This window comes from Lineus longissimus, chromosome 3, assembly GCF_910592395.1.
Source record: "Lineus longissimus chromosome 3, tnLinLong1.2, whole genome shotgun sequence".
Lineage (NCBI taxonomy): Eukaryota > Metazoa > Nemertea > Pilidiophora > Heteronemertea > Lineidae > Lineus > Lineus longissimus.
This window is the reverse complement of record NC_088310.1, coordinates 3,064,869-3,082,027: the sequence shown is the minus strand read 5'-3', so window position 1 is coordinate 3,082,027 and position 17,159 is coordinate 3,064,869. Positions and strand designations below refer to the sequence as shown.

The 17,159-nt window shown below is 40.2% G+C and overlaps 2 protein-coding genes across 3 annotated transcripts; one reads left to right on the top strand and one right to left on the bottom strand.

Moving 5' to 3' along the window:
• The first annotated feature begins 1,628 nt into the window (after positions 1 to 1,628).
• Positions 1,629 to 6,731, top strand: LOC135485379 (zinc finger protein 665-like). Its single transcript, XM_064767353.1, has 4 exons — positions 1,629 to 2,826; positions 3,085 to 3,322; positions 3,693 to 3,795; positions 4,019 to 6,731. Exons 2-4 carry the CDS (start codon positions 3,116 to 3,118, stop codon positions 6,262 to 6,264), a joined length of 2,556 nt encoding a protein of 851 aa, XP_064623423.1. The 5' UTR covers positions 1,629 to 2,826; positions 3,085 to 3,115; the 3' UTR covers positions 6,265 to 6,731.
• Positions 6,732 to 7,587: 856 nt separating this feature from the next.
• LOC135484707 (uncharacterized) lies at positions 7,588 to 16,510 on the bottom strand. 2 transcript variants are annotated; one of them, XM_064766350.1, is made up of 18 exons: positions 16,378 to 16,510; positions 15,719 to 15,993; positions 15,230 to 15,312; positions 14,859 to 14,979; positions 14,400 to 14,528; positions 14,123 to 14,242; positions 13,684 to 13,904; positions 13,181 to 13,307; positions 12,335 to 12,536; positions 12,057 to 12,201; positions 11,723 to 11,887; positions 11,214 to 11,278; positions 10,846 to 10,997; positions 10,292 to 10,514; positions 9,924 to 10,014; positions 9,487 to 9,600; positions 8,965 to 9,281; positions 7,588 to 8,655 (listed from the first exon to the last, which is right to left on the bottom strand). In XM_064766350.1, exons 2-18 carry the CDS (start codon positions 15,911 to 15,913, stop codon positions 8,510 to 8,512), a joined length of 2,616 nt encoding a protein of 871 aa, XP_064622420.1. In that variant the 5' UTR covers positions 15,914 to 15,993; positions 16,378 to 16,510; the 3' UTR covers positions 7,588 to 8,509. The 2 variants fall into 2 exon arrangements, with proteins under 2 accessions (XP_064622420.1, XP_064622421.1); XM_064766351.1 differs by having other exon boundaries at positions 16,436 to 16,508.
• Between the last annotated feature and the right edge of the window lie 649 nt (positions 16,511 to 17,159).

The window sequence follows — 17,159 nt, the reverse complement described above, 5'->3', positions numbered from 1 at the left end:
CAAGTAAGAAACGCACGTGTTGTTTAAGGAATTAATACCGAGCTGGCGGTCATTGGTTGTATAATCAAGACCGCTCGGGTAGACCGAAAATGCAGTCCAAAACCCGAGGCGCTTCGCCGAGGGTTTTGGACGTAATTTGAGGTCTACCCGAGCGGTCTTGATTATACAACCAATGACCGACAGCGAGGTATTAATTTCTATTCTAAAAGGTTTCAAAATTAAACAAATTAAATACGATTTGAAAGGTATATATGTTCCGTTTTCGTCAAAGAATGATCCAGCCTGGTGTCCGGAACTCCGCCATATTGTTGCTTGTGAAGATGACGTCACGCAGCAAGGGAATTCCCAGTCTGCTAGCTCGATTTCTACCATTTCCTCGTCTTTGACCTCTTCTGAATCCTGACTGACGACCTCGAAAGAGTCCTCGGGTATCCTCCCTACTTCACAAATCCCAATATATCGGGGAATACTTCAAAATCTCGTGTTCTTGACATTGTTGTGTGGGGCTGAGTCGTTGCTTCTTGGTGAAAATAATTCGTCTGCTAAAATTCAGAATTTTATACCTACCCAGGCGGTCATTGGTTACGATACCAAGACCGCTCCGATCAAAACGAGGCGTAATGTATTTTGTATTAGAAACAATGATATACTGTGACTAAGGCCTTTTAGAATAGTCAGTAACCAAGATCAGCGATGCACATTGACAAATGGTGCGAGTTCGAATCTCGGAAGGACCCAACAAATTATGCACTTTTTGTTTTTATTGCTTTTTTTCATTTACTTAATTATTTTAATAATAAATTAAATGTACACAATGGTATGAACCTACCTGTAAAATAAAAACTCGCGAACAATTTTGGCGGGAAAACTTAATCATGCATCTTGTCCCCGGGTTTTCAACTTCACCAACGCGACCACCCAGGTAACGCGACAATTCAACCTCGATCTCATGGGTGGTTGTGTTACCGGGGTTCCACTCTAGCTGCATGTAGACATCCGTGTATTCAGTAATCACGTGCACACGAACGTGGTATGCGATTTGTGCCGCGCGATTTGGCTACGTTTGAAATCGTAGGCAATTGTGCAGCGAAAATCGCTGCATCTGTATCTGGCGTAAGGTTCGTTGCTCTCATTCACTTGGAAAGTGTCTTCCTTACAAAGGTACAGTATAGGTCAACACTTCATGCGATTGGATGCGATTTTGCATGCATTTTATGACTAATGCGATTTTGCAAATTTTCGGTGCAGTGCGGCAACCGCAAGATTCTATGAACGAACACATACTATCATTCTTGGGTTTGTTCGTGAAAAGCCTGAAAAACTTGTGATTAGTCCGGGTTTTTGCCGACAGGAAACTAGGCCGAAATTTTATTGGCTCCACTGCTTAGGGGTATCAGAGACTGTACAGCTGATGAGGCATAAACGTTGGATGACCTTGCCAACTGCTTCTATAATTCTTTTTGACTGGCTTTCGATTCGAACATAGAGTTTCCTTAATAGTTTGCAATTTTTCAGATTTCGGATTCAGAACGCAGGAATTCAAGGATACAACATAAATTGCAAATAGACGATTCGATATACTGAGACAACGTGGCTTTACGACGCCCTTGATGATGAAACTTTGGTCATAATGTCAACAGCACAAAGTGTCAAAGGGACTCAGTACGAACAAACAGATTTAACTATAATCTTAGGATACTTCCAAGGTATTATCGTTCTGGCCATCATCTTGGTGGGTGTGGTGGGGAACATAGTATCCTTACTAGTATTCTACCGCGCCAAGAGACCGGGCGACCCAACCATACAATACCTCACTTGCATCACACTGGGAGACACCGGAGTCCTCCTCTTTTTAGCCCTCCCAGATTGGCTAAAATACGGCATGCCGCACTTATTTAACTTCTCATTCGACCTATTAGGGACTGCAAATGTTGTTTGTAAGTTATTCTTTTTCGTGTTTTACACCGGTGCAACGTTTTCATCGCTGTGTTTAGTCAGCTTTACGATAGAGAGGACAGTTTTCGTGTGGTTTCCGTTCAAGCGGTCTCTCATCACGGGTAAGAAGAGAATATGCGTGATTGCTGCGATTTTTCTCTTGAGCGTCGCTACCAACATCCACGTTGCCATCTACATGGAGAATTTCGCCGGCGCTGCGGGTGTACATTGCTACTACAGACACGTCACCGTGGATTTTGTCTTGGACAATCTCCGTCTCGTCACCATACCTTGCGTTCTGATTTTCACCGCAAATATCCTAATAATCATTGGGCTGGTCAAATCGAGAAAAGCAAGAAAAATGTTGTCTTCAACAGCTAATGATGATCAGGATGAAAAGCAAAGTAGTGTCCTCGTTAATCTCCTTCTCATTTCGTTGTTTTATATCCTCTTCAACATCCCGCGTACGATAGTCTGGACCTATTTCGGTATAATAGAGGTTGACACTGACACGGACCCATCTTATAGGAGGATGGTTTTCCTCATTGCAAAGTTTTGTGAGGTGTTCTGGATGTTCAACTATTGTACGAATTTTCTCATATACGGGGTGTCGTTACGGTTTTACAGGAGAGAGCTAGCAGCTTTATTTTGCCGGAGAAAGAATTAAAAAGTAAAAAGGTTCTGAGAGAGGCATCTTTGGCACCTGAACAGACCAATAACTGAAGTACCTCGAACTACAGGCAAAATTGTGCACGATGAGGCTAACCCCATCGAATTGAATAAAATAAGTTTTGCGACGACCACTGTGGTACTCTTATTTAGCGATGCGTGAATTTTTTTACCGAAAACGAAACTATTTTCTTCATTTACTTCTTTATTTAGCTAAATCCGGTAAGAATAAGTGTATATGTTGATAAGAAGTATGTAGTTCCTTTATCCAAGATTAATCTTTTTGGCACAAATGAGGTGAAAATTCGTTTATTTACGAATTTGGCTCAATGAAATGTGCATTCAATATTCATGAGTCATGAATTGAGTGCATACTGCTGCCACGCAATGCATGATGATGAATACATTGCCATTATGCATGTAACGTCAGGTTGTGGTTGCTTTCGGACTAGGTGGAACTGATACATTCTGTAATTTCAGCGGCAAACTTTGAAGTGAATTAAATAAAGTCATGGAAAAAGAACTGCAAGCAAACGATCGTGTCCTTTCTTTGAGTTTGGATACTCGAGTCCTTTCAAATGATGGAAAGGGTTTGACACTGGGTTTGGTTGTGAAGAAGAAACCATTGGAGTCAACAGTAGAGAGTGGGAAAGACTTGCTGGAAATTGCAGTGACAGGCTGGCAACAGGATGGAAATTCTATAGCCTCAGATGTACATGTAAGTACATGTAAATTACATGTCCATGACAGTGTTTTGATGTACATGTAGTCCTGAGGTGGTGTCTCTCTTTTTGACTGGCAACTTCTTATCTATTGCCAATCATTTGCATGTGAATATTCCCAGAACTAAGGGAATTTACCTTGTAGTAATTTCATGTCAGGCATAACATATGGATGAAGTTACATTTTGTGCTAGTTAATTTTACTGCGCAGGTTGGGCTGCAGACACAGTTTTTGAAGATTTCAATTGAACAGATTTTACAGTTTTTCATTGAAGTGTTAACCATTTATGTCAGATGGAATTAACTTTTTGAAAACACTGTTTAGGATATTGTTCCTGGCATCATTATTACTTGGCCATTTTTCAGGATACTCCCGGGAGCACTTCATGCAGTGTTCTTATTCCATCTGTTGGTGCAACAATGAAGTTGAAGATACAAATTCAGCAAAATGAAGAGAGCAGTGTGCCCGGTGAGTACATGTGGTAGCTTGGTATCACTGCCAGAAGAGGCTAGTGCTTCAGGAAGCTCTGTGTTAGGGGAAGCTATTGCAAAATAGTCATATGCACCTATCTCTAATTGAATTTTTTTCTCTGGGGGTCTGAAGAGAGGGTATTCATTGGGGGTGTTTGTCTGACCTTGAAAGTGACCCAAAACACAGGTTTATTGGTAAAAACGAGATTTCTTTATTTCAGGTGCCGCAGCAAGATCATATTCAATTATAGAGAAGGAGACAACTGGTGGTGAAGAAACTTTTGGTTCTGCTGCAGGCTCTAAAGAAGATGACCAGAATGAATCAGAAGATGGATCCTGCATCTGTGAGCTATGTGGGATGGTATTCGCTCAAAGAAAGTGTCTCGCTGATCATTTGCTTGTCCATTCGGATCACATAAGTCATGTAGGTGACGACATTGCAGTTGCTGGCGATAGATTGAGTGATGGGCTGGCTACTAACGTGGTTCATGTAGTACTGGATGCTGATGCCGTCAATGATGGTATTGCAAGGGATGTTGTCACCACTGCTGAAATATCTGAGATAGTTTATACCTCTCCCATCAAAAAACGTGTTGTTGTTACTGATGCAGTTAAAATTGTACCCACTAAAGCCGTAAATTATTTTGTAGTCAACTGTGTCAATAACGCTACTGGTGGAGGTAGAGACGATGCTATTGACACTGATGCATTCCAAGATTATGTTGTGGCTACTAATGCAGTCAAAGCTGATGTTGTTGTTCCTTATGCAGTCAAAGCTGATGTTGTTGTTCCTTATGCAGTCAAAGATGATGTTTTTGCTGATGTAGTTACAGATGATGTGGTTCCTGATGCAGTCAAAGATGATGTTGCTTGGTGTTTCTCATGCAGAGATGGACTTTGTGTTGCTCATGCAGACTTAGATAATGTTGTTGCTACCGATACAGTTAATAACCTGACACCAGAGAAGGGTGCTTTATCTGGAGAAGATTCTAAACCTGATGATGCAGCAGAATCCGTAAAAGACATCCTGACCAAAAAATCTGAAAAATGCTTTGTTTGCGACGAGTGTGGTAAAGAATTTGATAAAAAGTACCTTCTCACTGCTCATCTACGTGTCCATTCAAACGTTAGGCCATTTGCTTGTGGAGAGTGTGATAAGTCTTTCAAGACAAAAGGTGATTTAGTGAGGCATGCTTTAAGTCATGAAGGGAAGAAGCCATTCAAATGCCCTGAGCCAAACTGTGGTAAAGACTTCTTCCGGGAGTGTCAACTGAAGTCTCATGTCTGTAGCAATGCAAGCAAGAAGATCAAATCAGACAGCAGTGATAGTAAACACCAGTGTCATGAGTGTGGTCTATTGTTTAATAATAAGAATAACCTAAATAGTCATATGGCTATACATACAGGAGAGAAACCATATGTATGCGAAAAATGTGGGAAAGCATTTTATAGAGGTACTCATCTGAAAAGTCACAGTCTTTGCCATGAAAAAGAAAAAGGTTTCCAGTGTCACCTTTGTGACAAAGGTTTTTACACGAAATCTGGGTTAAAAAAACATGCACTGCTGCATGAAGGGATGAAATTCGAGTGTGAAGTGTGTAACAAGTCGTATGGCTGTGTGGGTGATCTGAAGCGTCATTCGCTGTCCCACACAGGCCTAAGGCCTTTTAGGTGTCGGGAATGTGGGCATGGGTTTTCTCGGAACTACTTGCTTCGGAATCACTGTGAACAACATCATCCGGATTTGATTGGTTTTTCCACTCGACCATTCAAATGTGAGCATTGTATGAAGAGATTCAAGGATGAAAATGAGCGAGACAAACATGCCATTGTTCACGCTAAAAAGGAGCTATTCAAATGTCATGATTGTGAGAAAGCATTTGGACGGAGATATGACCTCATCAAGCACCGTCGTAAACATTTAGGAAAGCACACAGGAATATTTCAGTGTGGAGAGTGTGATTATGTGTTCTCTAAAAAATCAGCCCTCTTCGAGCACGCGCGAACTCATCCAAATTTTGTGCCGACTAAATGTCAAGTTTGTGAAAAAGAGTTCTTGTCAGATGGTGATGTTAGAACTCACATGCGCGTTCATACACCTAATGTGAAAAAACGAGAAAAGCGATTCATGTGCGAGCATTGTGGAAAGGCATTTGAGTTCCGGTCAATCTTGACTGCACATGAGAGACTCCACACAGGAGAAAAACCATTCTCATGTGATATGTGCACGAAAGCTTATACCGCGAAAGCACACTTGGATACTCACCGCCGTCTGCACACTGGAGAAAGGCCGTTTACATGCGAGCTGTGCACAAAAGCTTTTATTTCAAGGTCTGCGCTGAAAGATCACATCAGTGTTCATCACACAGGACAAAGGCCGTATGAATGTCTGCACTGTGGTCAAGCATTTGCACGGAATTATCACCTTACGCGACACTGTCTCCGTATTCATCATATTGTAAATTAATGACACATGAGAAAGTGGAGAAAAACATTGTCTAGGCCACCTGTTTTTTATTGCTTGGATCACAGGATAGCCGACCTTTTAATTTCAGGACTACAGAAGCCTTATATGGTTAAGAAAATAAAAGAAATGTTACATTATTTGCTCGCTCTGATCATAACGTATTTGATAAAATTGACTGACAGAAGAACTAGATATGAAGTTTATGAAGCATATAATGTCATGTTCTTGATTTGGACCGTGTGTGATTCCTTAGACTAGGGGACATACTGCCCGAGATTGGGTAATAGGTCGGTCGCATATCTCCCTTTTGGAGGCCCCGGCACCAACTCTCGCTGCTCTTTCAATATGGAGCCATCTTGTGTCGGCCTAATTTTTTTTCTGGAAGCACTTAGTGACTTACAAGTAATGTTGTTTAAAGCACTTTTCAAGATGTCTTTCCTGAATAAAGCAATTTCCTAAGATTTAAATTACAGTCTTATTAACTTTTTGTGTAGCAAGTAATTCATGATGTCACCATTTACTTAACATCTCAACAACAAGGATTTATAACACTACCGTGATGTTGTGTTCTGTTGCTACATTGCCAAATATTACAACAATGCGTCTGTCTGACACTGAATATGAATAGGCCATCTCTACTGAGGACCATGCCTATCCAACACTGAACCTGAAGAAGCCATCTTGGGATGAGCCATTGGCCTGAGGACCATGCCTGTCCAACACTGAACCTTAATAAGCCATCTCAGGATGAGCCATTGGCCTGAGGACCATGCCTGTCCAACACTGAACCTTAATAAGCCATCTCAGGATGAGCCATTGGCCTGAGGACCATGCCTGTCCAACACTGAACCTGAATAAGCCATCTCAGGATGAGCCATTGGCCTGAGGACCATGCCTGTCCAACACTGAACCTGAATAAGCCATCTCAGGATGAGCCATTGGGCTGAGGACCATGCCTGTCCAACATCAAACTGAATAGGCCATCTCAGGATGAGCCATTGGGCTGAGGACCATGCATACATGAACCTCCGTCACACACTGTGTCAAGAATCGCCATCGGGCCACGATTTCAAGCAATTACCGGTAAGCTGTTCCAAGATAGGCTGTAGTCCATGTCTGTCCAAGACTCCACTCGAACAAGAAGGCCATCAGAAGAAAGGGCCATGTGGCTGCCTGTCTCAATCTTGGTCATTGGGACAAGGGGCCCTCCTCTTTACCGACTTAGTTATTTTTGGCATACGTAAGAGAATTCAAGATGGTGACTATTGGGTTGGGAAAATGACTCAACCAATACTGAATTTTTCAAATATAAGTATAGTCTTTATTGATTCGATATGCAAACTTAATCTCATTCTATAATTTTGTGACTGGAGGCCACCGCAGTCATATTATGATGAAAACAGATACATTGTATATATGATATGGTAAAGTGATACAAAATTTCATTACGTTTACCATTAGCTATGATAAATAAGAATATGAAGCAAAATATAATTCTAATTACAAACTATTAGTGAAAATCTTACAATGTATAACAATCCAAAATATGGAAAAATTCATAATTACTTTTTGATAGAAAATACATGTATGTGACTAGAGGTACAACAATATTTGAAGACCTTTAAGCCAAACCTCTCATCTGATTTGCCCTGCAAATGTTATGCACGTTTTCACCTTCGTCATTTTACTCCAATACATTATGATGTTATATTACATGCAATTATACTAAAGGTATGATGTAAAAAAAGCGAGCTCATTATTATGCAAATTAATGATGTGATCCACTGATATCTTTTATGAATATACATGATTTCAAGTATCGACATATGATCCAGAACTGCACTAATATTAAGAAAGTCAAAAAATTCCATGCGATCAATGTTTGTTTGATGATTCTATGGGTGATATGAATAAAGACTAGCAAATGCTTTTATCTAAAACTCCATGTACATTTACACTAGGCCTTTCTGTACAAAATTGAAGTAAAAGCATTTGCTAGTCTATTCATATCACCCAATGTCTCAGTGAACATGATGAATGTGACCTCGGATTCAAACAACAACATGCACATGGGGGGAGGGGTCACTCCAAAAAGAAGGGGTATACACATCTGTTTAAAATACCCTTACGACAAGCAGACAACAGGAGTGAGCACTTTAATCCACACTCCATGCAGCAGGGGGAGGAGTATGACCTGCCTGGCGACAGTGTAACTTGCAAGTCGCCAGGTAATTTACATAAGATATCACGATATCCTGTCAACTCTATAATTTGCGTTTATTGGTTGGAACGGCATATTTTCAATGTCCTCCTCGTTTTCTGGTCCCAAATCTTCAGGATCAATCTCATTTTCAAACATGGCCTCAAGAAGAACCAGCACCTTCTTTTGCCCTGCAATTAAAACAAGTATACTGATTGTCAATACAGCCAGGGAAATTAGAAAATAGAGGTTTTTTCACCGATTAAACACTGTGATTACCATGTTTAGGTTGATCAGCGCAGACTGCAACAAGGCCAAAACTGTCACAACATGATATTTTGTTGCTGCTGTGTTTTGATGGCCAATGTGGCGACAGTGAAGAACACCTCTAGACCACAATGAGTACGTTGACAACCACTTACTCATAAGCTGTTACTAGCAAATGAAATGGTCTGCAGTACTTAACTGATTTTCCCTCTGAAGAAACAATGTTAACTTACTATTCTTCTTAAGGTGAAACTTCACCCCCTTCTGTTTTAGGTAGGATGGAATCTGTGGAGCCTGCCCATCAGGTTCCCCATCCACTGGAGCTGTTGTTTCTTGAACGATATCCCCCTCTGCACTTGACGAATTTGATGATGGGGATAAATCTGTAATCACTGTTGCTGATGTGGGAGATGTTGGGGGTGATACTTCTGGGGTGCTTATGATGCTGGACATGCTGCTCGATATGGATGCAAGATCATCCTGGACCTCCATATTGGACACCAAGTCATCCTTGTCTCCTTTCGTCCCTAATCTCGCCTTTTTCTTCGTACTGAAAGATAACAATCATTTTGATGAAATTGACATTGAAAATGAGTGATCTCAGCAAGCTGTGATCAATATCAAACTCTGCAATTATCGGTTTTACCCGCAGACGGTAGATCTTTTTGTCGCCCATGCAATAGCAGCGATTATAATCACAAATCGCAGTCATTTAGATTTGCACAGCCCTTACAAGAGGCGATCAAAGTGTCTACCTTTTGACATCAAGACCCATCTCCTTGATCTTCACTTCCAGGGCAGATTCTATCTTTCCAGCCGAGAGATTGTACTCTAGGATGAACGCCTCCAAGACAAATGCCACAAAGATGCTGCAAATAGAAAGCAAGGTGTAAAAGAGAACCAGTTGGATTAAGGATCATTGTTATAAAACAGCATATGCATCCTCAAGCCTTTGTTTAAACTGTCATTTCAATTCTGGATGAACCAGCGTGGCTTTCAAGGAACTCGGTTTTAGGCTCAATACGAGGGTCTGTCGGTGTGGTCCCTTGTACCCGAGTGCAGGGCAAGTTAAAGATCCCACAAAGGGGAATGGTCTCCACACCTCCGGGAAAAATCTTTATACGGACACTGATACAGTAAGAAAAGATTTAAGATGAATTCTTACATAAGAACAACTGTAATGGATACTTACTTGAGGACGAGAAGCACACAAAACATATGGAAGGAGATGAAGTAGAGACGGGCCGCCTTATTCGTAACTAAGACAAACCCTTGGGTCAGAAGTAGCCAAGTTAAGGAAAGTGCTTTTTACTATGTAGGCGTTCTAACTCTAGAAAACCATCAGTAAGATCACCTTATCTGATGTTTTACTTGACTTTAATAGCCTCCAGGCAGCTTTATGACAACTGAGGAAGTTCATATGACTTATACAATCCTTTTCCCGAAGAAAATTAATTTTGAGAAAAATTTCCTTTCTTCATTATTTACCCCTTTTTCCTTCTGTGACAAGCGCCAGCCAGAGCAGGTCATATTTAACCAGTTCACAACTAAAAAGGATATCATGCCACTGGTTGACATACATGAGCTCAAACAGTAACACAAATGACTTGAGAATATCATTGAAGTTGTTACTGCAGTATTTGAAGTAAAAGAAGCCCGAACCATTTAAAGCCGGATTTCCACAGAACAGGTTCGACTCATTCACTCCAGGTCCATAGCCATAGTACTTGATAGTACCTTGGAACAACTCCATGCCAACTATTGCATAGATATAGTAAAACACCTGAAAAGAGAACACTGAGTTATAGAAATGCTAAGAGAGGTAGACAACTGACTGTTAATAAACAGATCATCTTTAATTTCGTCGAGCCAGATTAATTTCACCCCAGTCCCCAACTAAGTTGTAAAATGCTAAGTCCTATAACAGACAGATTCTGGGCTGAGCAAAAAGTTTGGAAGTTGTTACTAACATGAAGCCCTCCATGTTTAGTGTTGCAATTAGACTGAGGACAAATCGATGCCTTACTAGCAATACATACTACTGAAAAACAGAGAATTATTTTTCAAAAGGAGTTCTAGGTTCTTGCTTGCATTAGCCGTTATTATATACTCACAAACACAACACCACCGTACGTGAGGATTGATGGTCCAATATTCATGATGGTAGTGATGACAACCTTGAATCGCTGTATACTGCCCATTATCTTGATAATTCGCAGAACTCTCAAAACAAACAGGATATCCAGCGTGTTTTTCTCATCTAGAGCTGAAAGGCAAAGAGCGCATTTATGAATGATGTGTTTTTACGATCAGTGTAAACTTTGTGCTGTTCAAGTAGAGCATGGGATAACATTGATGAACACAAGCACTTGTCACCCCTGTGGCTGTGGGTTTGATCCACAGTTGGACTTTTTTGACGATTTGACATGATCATTGCAACAAGATATGATAAACTGATAATCAATGCCTCAATAATACTTACTTTCTTCCTCAATGGCCTCAATAGTTGTTGCAACGATTGCAGAACCAATTACAAGGAAGTCAAATCTGAAACAGAGAATGCGAGAAAGTCAAGATTCAAATATATTTTTCCTCTGTTGTATAATGATGGTCCTTGACCATTGGTCTTTGACTGCAACATAAAACTGAGGTTCCTTGTACCTGTTGTCTATGCTTGGGCAAGCAAAGATCTCATCCAAGTGGAAGGTAGCTTGTGAAAGTTGAAACTGGAGAGTCTCTCGGCCAATAACCCCAACTGGCATTAAACCACAGCGGCACAAACAAACACACACTTCGAGGGGGACACTCTCTGGAGAATAACTCCTCCGAGTGAACAGCGATTGAAGAAGACGAAGAACTGTGTGTTCCTACCGCCTCGTACATACATGTAGCTTCATTAATCATCCGAATTCTTTACTATCATAACTTCAGTCCCTTTAAAGTACTGCCCTCATCTAAAAGAGTTAAAAATTCCAACTTCGAACAACTCACATATTCCAGAGTCCTTTGAAGAAGCGCTTGAATCCATAAGCGTACATCTTGAGCAGAATCTCCAATGTAAACAATGCCAAGAAGAACCACTCTGCCGTATCTAGACTGAGGGCGATGAACACAGCATTCGCGAGGATGCAAAAGTCGAAGAAGTAACGAAAAAATCTGGAAAGACAATATGATGCATGTTAGCATGATGTCAAATAACACAGCACTTACTTTTTAAAAAGATTTCTGTGATCAAGGCTAAACATCATGAAAAATAACCTTGCTGATCCAGATTTTGAGTTACGACATGATGATGAAGTTTGTAACGAAATGAAAATACCCTTACTTGTGCCTGACAACAGATTTGAGAGCCTCACTAAGCCAGGATTTGTAACACCGTGGCATATATCTCTCAAACAAAGTTATCCTGTCCTTCACTTCAGTGACTTCAACATTGAGAAGATCAGCAACTTTTAAGAATTCTCTCCTCTCTAAAGAAAGAAAAGATAAAAACTTTCAAGAACATCAAAATAAAGCACAACATACAGATTAACAGCTAGACACCATTAACCATTCCACCCCTCTCTTAACATGGTCAAAAACAATGCAAACTTTGATACCCACCTATAAATCCATCAGTATTCTCATCCAAAACAAACAGTAGAAGATCTACTTGTACCGAGCTTCGATCAGGCGCCAACACCTTCATCAACATCGTCCAAATTTTCCGTGTGATCACGTAATGTCCATCCTTCCAGATTTTTAAGATGTTGAACGCCCTGCCTAGGGTTCTTCGCTTGGCAAAAACGTACGACTTGACCTCATTCTGTAATGAAATGGTAAATGTAGAAATGACAGAATTGAAAAGAACAAGTAAATTTATAAGTTGAGTAGTGAATTCACAGAAAATCAGTAGTTGAAAACACAAACTGAACAAAAATAGCATTGTTAGGATAGTATTGTGCTTGACATGGTGGCAACATAACGCTCAAGGGTTAACCTCGGACTTTGATTTGCATGAATGGCCTTATTGCCGAGTGCTGAAGACTACTCGCACTACCATGGTACAACTTGTAGAGTTAGGGCCATCGAAAAATTAAGTGATGCCAAAAAATTAACTGGTTTAGTTTGGTGAGCGGTACTCGACATGTTGATTTTTTTAAAGGACAACTAGGTTGTGAGATGTGTTGGGTTTTCATACAAAAATCGCTTCCTGCAGGACTATGACTTTTTGAAACATGATCACTGACAAACAATGTCGAAAATCCACCTCACACCCGAAGTGAAAATCATAATTAAAGACCAGCATGCTACATGTGGCGGGATATGGTGACAACGAGGGGTATTAGTCCCCTGGCCACCTAACAAATGATGTCATTCATTCCCATGTCGTTTTTCAAAGCTTTCTGGGTGCAACGAAACCAGGTTTGTTTTTGGCATCAATGAATTTTGAGATGGTCCCTTACATGCCTTTAAGTGCTTTCGATAGTTGTTATAGATGACAGCAAGGAGGATGCTCATGAAGATGTAGTTATTGATGAGCACATACACGATGAAGAATAGTGCAAACCAGTTATTGTTATCATAGCCGGGTATCCTAAAAAATAGATCAAAAATTGTTAGAAAATTGGGTTCGGTTAGTGGATTAGCTAGTTAGTCGGTTAGATCTGTTAGTGTTTAAACTGGATAGGCCTGCCATATTTTTGTGGCTCCACTCTAATTTTGCGCTTTTGACCTGGTAAGTAACTGACAATGTGAGAAAAAATTAATTGAATCAACTTAAAACATGAGTCTTATGCACCAGCAGCTATGCTAGGAACACACGAGAATAACACTAATGAAATTTGATTGATTACTTTTTACTGGTTTTAAAGTAGAAATGTCATAATGGGCAATAAAAACTTTCTGTTACTTTTTACTATTAGTGACATTCAAGAGCTCCGAGTTGCCTGTGTGCAACATACTTTACTTACATGACATCAGGATCATTTGCCGTCGTGACGAGAACATACAGGTCCCACATTGAATCCAAATAGTTGTCAAAGTATCCGGAACCATCTGGATAGGTAAGATTTCGCTTGTGGAACAACTTAAGGGCAAGTAACGAAAATAGCGCAATACACAGCATGAACAGAATGAGGACGTTTAGAATATCTACCAACGTTCGTCGAATATTTCTAAATGATCTCCGGATCTGAAAGAAAGGATGTAATTTTGCTAGGTGACAGACAAAAAGGCAAATCAAATCAATTCCGACTCGGGTATTACTAAAGGCGATGTTTAATGAGTTTTTGAGTCTTGCCAGCTTAGCAGGGCTGTGTGTCTGACTATCAGGGACATGTGGTTTAAGTTGTACAGACAACTGTGACATCAAATACTTAGAAAGGGTTTGTATCTATTGATTTTAATTACCTGTCGTCCATCAGAAAAATTGATAATGAATAATGGTCGCAGAGGTCTTGACCATCGGATGGCGAAGGTATCATCCAGATTGACCCAGACAATGAAACAAATCATGTCTAACCACACCAACTAGAGAAAAGAGAAAATGCAACATTTGAAAATTAAATTTGAATGGTGAAATATTGGAAAGGTCAGAGGGGATCACTACAGGTGTGGTGTCTACAAATTAGTGTCAAACAAGTGAGCGCCTTGCCCAGTTTCCTGAAGAAAAGATGAAGCAACTTACCAAAATACACACTACAACAGTTATATTCTTCCTGTCATTCCAGAAGTTTTTCCCAGTATCGAAATGTTTCGCGTGTAGGAACCGTGAAAGGAACACCAAGGTTATGATGCCTTCGACAGTCATGGTCACCTGGAAATGAATGTCATCATAATCTTAATCAAAAACATATGAAATAAAACCTTGAGATTGGCTTGTTTCTCATGTATAAACCCGAAAACTCCCTAAATTCTACTTTTGGAAATCCCCTAGGCGGCCTTGCTGAGGTATGGCAAATGCTACAGAATGACACGAGACAACCTCGTTTTTAGATGGATTTCTGCAGCTGCATGCAAGGATTCAAAGAGGGAGGCTTTATGATAATGGTGACCATGACAGGAACTTAATGACACGCACCTGTATGTTAACTCCAAGACATGGTCAATGAAAAATAACAAGAGGACTGTACTTATTCATACTAACCCAATAGGGTGCCTCAAGACCGTTAACTGCCGGTTTTTCAAACAACGCCAAGGCTAGCAGCAACAGTATCGCAGCATAAAGTAGACATCTCATTACAAGACTATTGTACATAACGTAAGACCTGCAATGGAGACAAACGACAGATTTATTTTCATGATTTACGTTATAACAGAGTCTGCATTGTAGAAACATTTTGACATTAAGTTTGCAAATTTTTACTATTCAACCATCAAAGGGGATTTCGATGTCATGGACCGTTGATATTTGGTGGGAGAAAAAACTAAGTTAACTATTGTTGCCAATCCTATCCATGGCGACTGATAACCCCCAGTTCTGAATGACTGTTCGAGCACCTTCTATTTCAAACTCGCCTGATAGAACGAGGATCTGTTTTATAGTCCATGTTTCGGCCATTCATAGCATCCTGGATCAACGTGGCAGCCAAGAGGAGATCCTGCAACATACATACATTTAAAAATGAGACTGAGAATATCTAACCACTAATGATGACCATCATGATAATCAGTTATTTACAACACAGTTAGTAACATTATCACTTCTGGTGTACCACGTAATGACCACCCTGCAGATGTGATCATTGTCGGTTATCGTTACTCCTCTCTCTTTGATGATTGTGCCATATCCCTGAAGCTAACATCCCATGAGAAAGATGAAGGACTTAATTGGGCAATTCAAGTCAATTCAATTGAATCATCAATGCCCATCTACATGTAAACACATTTAATCTTTTGGCTCTTCAGAGGGGGCCAGGGGTACGAGTCAATCCTAGCATTGTCAGGAATGGCGTACATTGGTAGTCATGGATGAACCGTATCTAAATTCTCGATTGTGATACATACCGTAAATCTGACTGGGTCGTCTTCAGTCCGTTTGTTCTGGTGATCAACACCAAGCTCCACACCCTCTGGATCTTTATCGAAAGACACTGGTGGAATTGTAAAGTGATCAACATGTTGCTGGGTATTTGGGTTTTTTCGGAAACTGGTCAGTGTCTTCTGTATGCTAGCCACAACTCTTGAGCTCAAAGTAGCCATATTTAGTGTCTATTGAGTGGGGGCAGTGAAGATTTCAGCTGGTGGTGGAATGATGTTGGGATACCTCGTCTCATCTCATGCTGAAAAACAAGATAACTATATTATAGTCAAGAATTGCAGTGGATATTTGGCCGTGTCAAATATCGACTGCGGTTAAGAATTCAGCAGTATTTTACAAAAATCTTTGTTTTACCGACTGGGCTACTTTCGAAGGTCTATTACCTAGGCCTATATAGTTTCAGAATCTCCCATCAATCACATCGTTCAACTGATATTGTCAATTTGTGTACAGCAATTGTGTAACTGCAGTGTGTGTGTAACTGCGTATGAGTGTAAAACAAGACCATACATGCCATATCATATGAAGTCACTCATTGAATTTGAAGACTCAAGTCAAGACTGTCAGGAGATAGAAAAAGAAAAGTTTTTCTCCACTCTGACTTTGTGCGTCTGTGTCAGCCTACCTCCGACACAGCAAATACAGAGGCATCTTCTTTCCGACTTGACCAAGTGAATAATTACGTTTTCTGACACGTTAGATGCCTTAAATTAGCTCTAGAAATTCGTAATTGCCGGGTGGGCGTGTTTGCCAAAGCAAGCTGCCATTTTGTGACAATATCATGTGACCGCTAGGCATTGCGATTTTTTCGCTTCCCGATTATTTCGCCCCCAGTCGTTTCGCTCCCTGGGACTTTTTGTTGAGATTGAGAAAGCATCCAACAGCGACTTTTAAAGCGGCATAGCATGCATTATAACAGAATAAAACAGATTCATACTCAATCCCAGATTGCGCATTAACGGGGGAGGAATGAGGAGGGGGAATACATGTACTTATATTTCCAATGAAATAGGCCTACTGACGCAGCATTTTTCAAATTTCTATCTTATGGCACTTCACATTTAATATCCAATATAATTGCTTCATATGCCTTGCTTCATATGCTTCAGTATAACACATTGATACAAAATGGATCTAGTATAATAATATTATAATATAATTATAACACCATGGACAACATATGGCAACAGGAGACATTGGAAGGATCTAACATTATTTAGAATGAGTATCAATTAAGTGCTTTGAAATATCAAAAGCAAAATACACAGCTGAGATGTATCATTTATTCCTAGTTTCAAAAAATAACACCCAGCATCACATATCAAAAGAAGTGATGGACCAGTCTAGCAGTTTCATATCCCTTGTAGCCTTAATGTTTATTCCCCAGGATATTCTTCATCCCCATGA

Excerpts from the sequence above, each read along its gene's own strand:
- LOC135484707 (XM_064766350.1), bottom strand. The coding sequence starts at position 15,913 with ATGGCTACTTTGAGCTCAAGAGTTGTGGCTAGCATACAGAAGACACTG. Across the intron at positions 13,905-14,122 it reads ATTTTTCTGATGGACGACAG|ATCCGGAGATCATTTAGAAA; the intron begins GTAATTAAAATC and ends CCTTTCTTTCAG. Across the intron at positions 10,515-10,845 it reads CGTACGGTGGTGTTGTGTTT|GTGTTTTACTATATCTATGC; the intron begins GTGAGTATATAA and ends TTCTCTTTTCAG.
- LOC135485379 (XM_064767353.1), top strand. The coding sequence starts at position 3,116 with ATGGAAAAAGAACTGCAAGCAAACGATCGTGTCCTTTCTTTGAGTTTG. Across the intron at positions 3,323-3,692 it reads CTATAGCCTCAGATGTACAT|GATACTCCCGGGAGCACTTC; the intron begins GTAAGTACATGT and ends GCCATTTTTCAG. Across the intron at positions 3,796-4,018 it reads TGAAGAGAGCAGTGTGCCCG|GTGCCGCAGCAAGATCATAT; the intron begins GTGAGTACATGT and ends TCTTTATTTCAG.